This window comes from Amphimedon queenslandica, unplaced genomic scaffold, assembly GCF_000090795.2.
Source record: "Amphimedon queenslandica unplaced genomic scaffold, v1.1 AMPQUscaffold_13521, whole genome shotgun sequence".
NCBI lineage: Eukaryota > Metazoa > Porifera > Demospongiae > Haplosclerida > Niphatidae > Amphimedon > Amphimedon queenslandica.
Window position 1 is genome coordinate 214,682 of NW_003546243.1, and position 2,791 is coordinate 217,472.

At 32.5% G+C, this 2,791-nt stretch overlaps 2 protein-coding genes across 2 annotated transcripts in view; both read left to right on the forward strand.

Annotated features, from left to right (window-relative positions):
- LOC109587192 (deleted in malignant brain tumors 1 protein-like) overlaps positions 1 to 83 on the forward strand; it is a 9,970-nt gene extending 9,887 nt beyond the window's left edge. Inside the window, exon 21 of the mRNA XM_020003448.1 lies at positions 74 to 83. Coding sequence (XP_019859007.1) covers positions 74 to 83 — 10 coding nt within the window. The remainder of the gene's footprint in view (positions 1 to 73) is intronic.
- LOC109589209 (tyrosine kinase receptor Cad96Ca-like) lies at positions 30 to 688 on the forward strand. Its single transcript, XM_020005348.1, has 3 exons — positions 30 to 195; positions 253 to 395; positions 468 to 688. The coding sequence occupies exons 1-3, from the start codon at positions 145 to 147 to the stop codon at positions 589 to 591; spliced, it is 318 nt and encodes a 105-aa protein (XP_019860907.1). The 5' UTR covers positions 30 to 144; the 3' UTR covers positions 592 to 688.
- Positions 689 to 2,791: the final 2,103 nt, after the last annotated feature.

A 2,791-nucleotide genomic window follows, 5' to 3' on the forward strand; every position in this document is an offset into this window, starting at 1 on the left:
ATTATTAACTACTGCTTGTATAGGATTGATGATGATGGGATCATTAAAGTAGCTGATTTTGGTCTGTCTGAAGATATCTATGATCAAAATTACTTCAGACAAGGAAAGAATTCATCAGCAACCATTAAACTTCCAGTGAAATGGATGGCAATAGAGAGTCTTCACGATGGACTCTACTCTGAAAAGTCGGATGTGGTCAGTACTATTGATTAAAATTTATAATATAGTCATATAGAGGCTTTTTCTTTATAGTGGTCTTATGGCGTATTGTGCTGGGAAGTATTCAGTCTTGGTAGGGTACCTTATCCTGGTTTAGATCCAGTAGGAGTAGTGGAGTTACTGGATGCGGGAGGAAGACTGCAGATTCCAAATAATGAAGCATGCTCACAAGAAATGTATGATAATTCACATAGTTTATCATTATTGTTATTCTTTATTGTTTTATGCTTTCTCCTTTATGCATGCAGTTACTCACTAATGATGTCATGTTGGTCTGAATCACCTGATGATAGGCCAGTGTTCAGTGATTTGGTATCATCAGTCAATGCACTCATTAGACCATTGGCTGACTATGTATCTGGACTGCACTAACTTTAATACAATATTTGTCTACATGCATCTTTCATTTTTGTTACAGAAAATATAACCTTTTTAATCATTTTCCTTATAGATCAAGAATATGTCTCATTTTTGTCATGTTTTAAGATCAAATTTCAAAAATGAATAATATTGCATGTCTATACAACTTGCATATGAAAAAAAAGACCAAAAACACAATATACATTATTTTGTTTTAAAGTTGCTCAAAAATCTTGTCTGAGACCGTGTACTATAGTACACTGTCTCAGGCCATATTTCATCAAAAATTGCTTAAAGAGATTTCTTCACTTTTATAAATTTTTGATACACATGCATGTTCTGATGTTGCATCTAGTTTGAGCCAATTCTGATCAAAATTGAATTTTTTAACAAATTTTAAAAATTACTTCAAAATTCATCCACTATAATGCTTATAAGTTTATGAAGTGTGCTGTTCCACTTGCTTTACATGCTTTGTGGGAAACCCAGGTGACAAAAATGTTTTTTTATGACATCTGAATTGCCCTTTTTTAAAAGCAAGCCAAGTTTGTGTTTCAAGCAAAAACATATCAAAATAGTATTTTTAGTTAAAATTACTTTAACATGGTGTAATTGTACTTCTAGTTGAGTCTGTTTTTACAAAGGAGTGTAATTGATTGTGTAATTGTATTTGAGGTTTTGTAATTGACCCAAGGTATGATCAAAAACTATTATTTTATTTTTATTACTACAAATTAGTTTTTCTTATCTTATAGTAGTTATGACAAGTGTAATTGAGACAGATCAAGGTGATCAAATGACTTAACTGGAACTAGATTCACTCATTCTCAGACAGATTTGGTAAGTACAGAAAGTACATGTACTTGTGTTACTTGTCGTGTTATCAGGTTTGCATGTAATTAAATACATATTGATGCTCGTATGCTACATGTACATATAAAGTTATAACAGTTTTGAGCTAAGTAGCTACCCAAGTATATTTGCCAATTTCATGCCCTTTAGTTAGACCCCCAAAGATGTATAGGCAGGATTTTTTTAAAGAGGGGCAGGTCCTGCATAGTCTTTCATGAGGGTCAGGCTCCACCTGACTAGGTCCTGCAGTCATAAAATTTTTACTACTCCATGCCTAATTAGGGCTTAACCATGCCTTGTACTCATCACTAATAATACAGTAGGCAATGTTAAATATCTTTTTAGCTTTAATAATAGTATCATAAACGGGCATACATTTACACAGAAATACTGAGAGACTCCAATAGCTCACTCAATTGGCAGTCCAAAAATATTATATTTTTTAATTTGTCTGTCCTAGCCTGATTTGTGCTTGTACATTTGTATCTTTTTACCTTCTGTATATGTAATGTACATGTACTTGCGCATATATATCATAGTCGATATCATGCATTTGAAATTAGACTTTGCTTTATTCATTGCTTTAATTCTTATTGTATATATGAAGCATAAGATCTTCAATTTTCTTGCTTTATTTATTTAATAACATTGCATCAATTTGGAAACTGTGTTAAGGGATGACTCTGCTTACTGATTTGTGGCCCAATAAATGGATTGCAACTAGTACTCAGCACATATTAATGTGTGTGTCAACTTACATGTATTAGTAAATGTTTTATACACTTTAGGCTGATTCACACTTAATACTGAACCTAAATTAAAGCATTAAGTTAAGATAGGAAGTGCTGTATAAACCAATGGCCAGAGTTAACTTAATTATTGAAGTTATTATATGAATGATTTCCATGCTTAAGTTAAGTTAACTCTGACCATTGGCTTGTATTGCACTTCCTGTCTTCCAGTGAAGTTTCAAGTAAATCAGATTTTAGTAAATAATCAGTGCTTGTTCAAGCAAATAGATTGACTCTTATTTTTTGAAGAATAAATAGCTGATGTAATAAATAAGATAAGAGATAAAGGTTGATTGTTTGATTTTACTTGGAAGAGAGTTCCAAAGCATAATGGTAGATAGAAGGAAGGAGAAGCAATAGGAGGAGGTACGACAGAATGGGACAATACAATTATAGGAGCGATAGTGACGAAGAGACATTGGTTCCCATATGATTATATTGTCCCATTCTGTTGTACCTCCTCCTATCACCTCTCCTTCGTTCCATCTACAATTAGACTTTGGAGCTAATTACCAAACAGTAGTAATGATATCACACCATGATAACATTTATGTTAGATCAAAGTCATT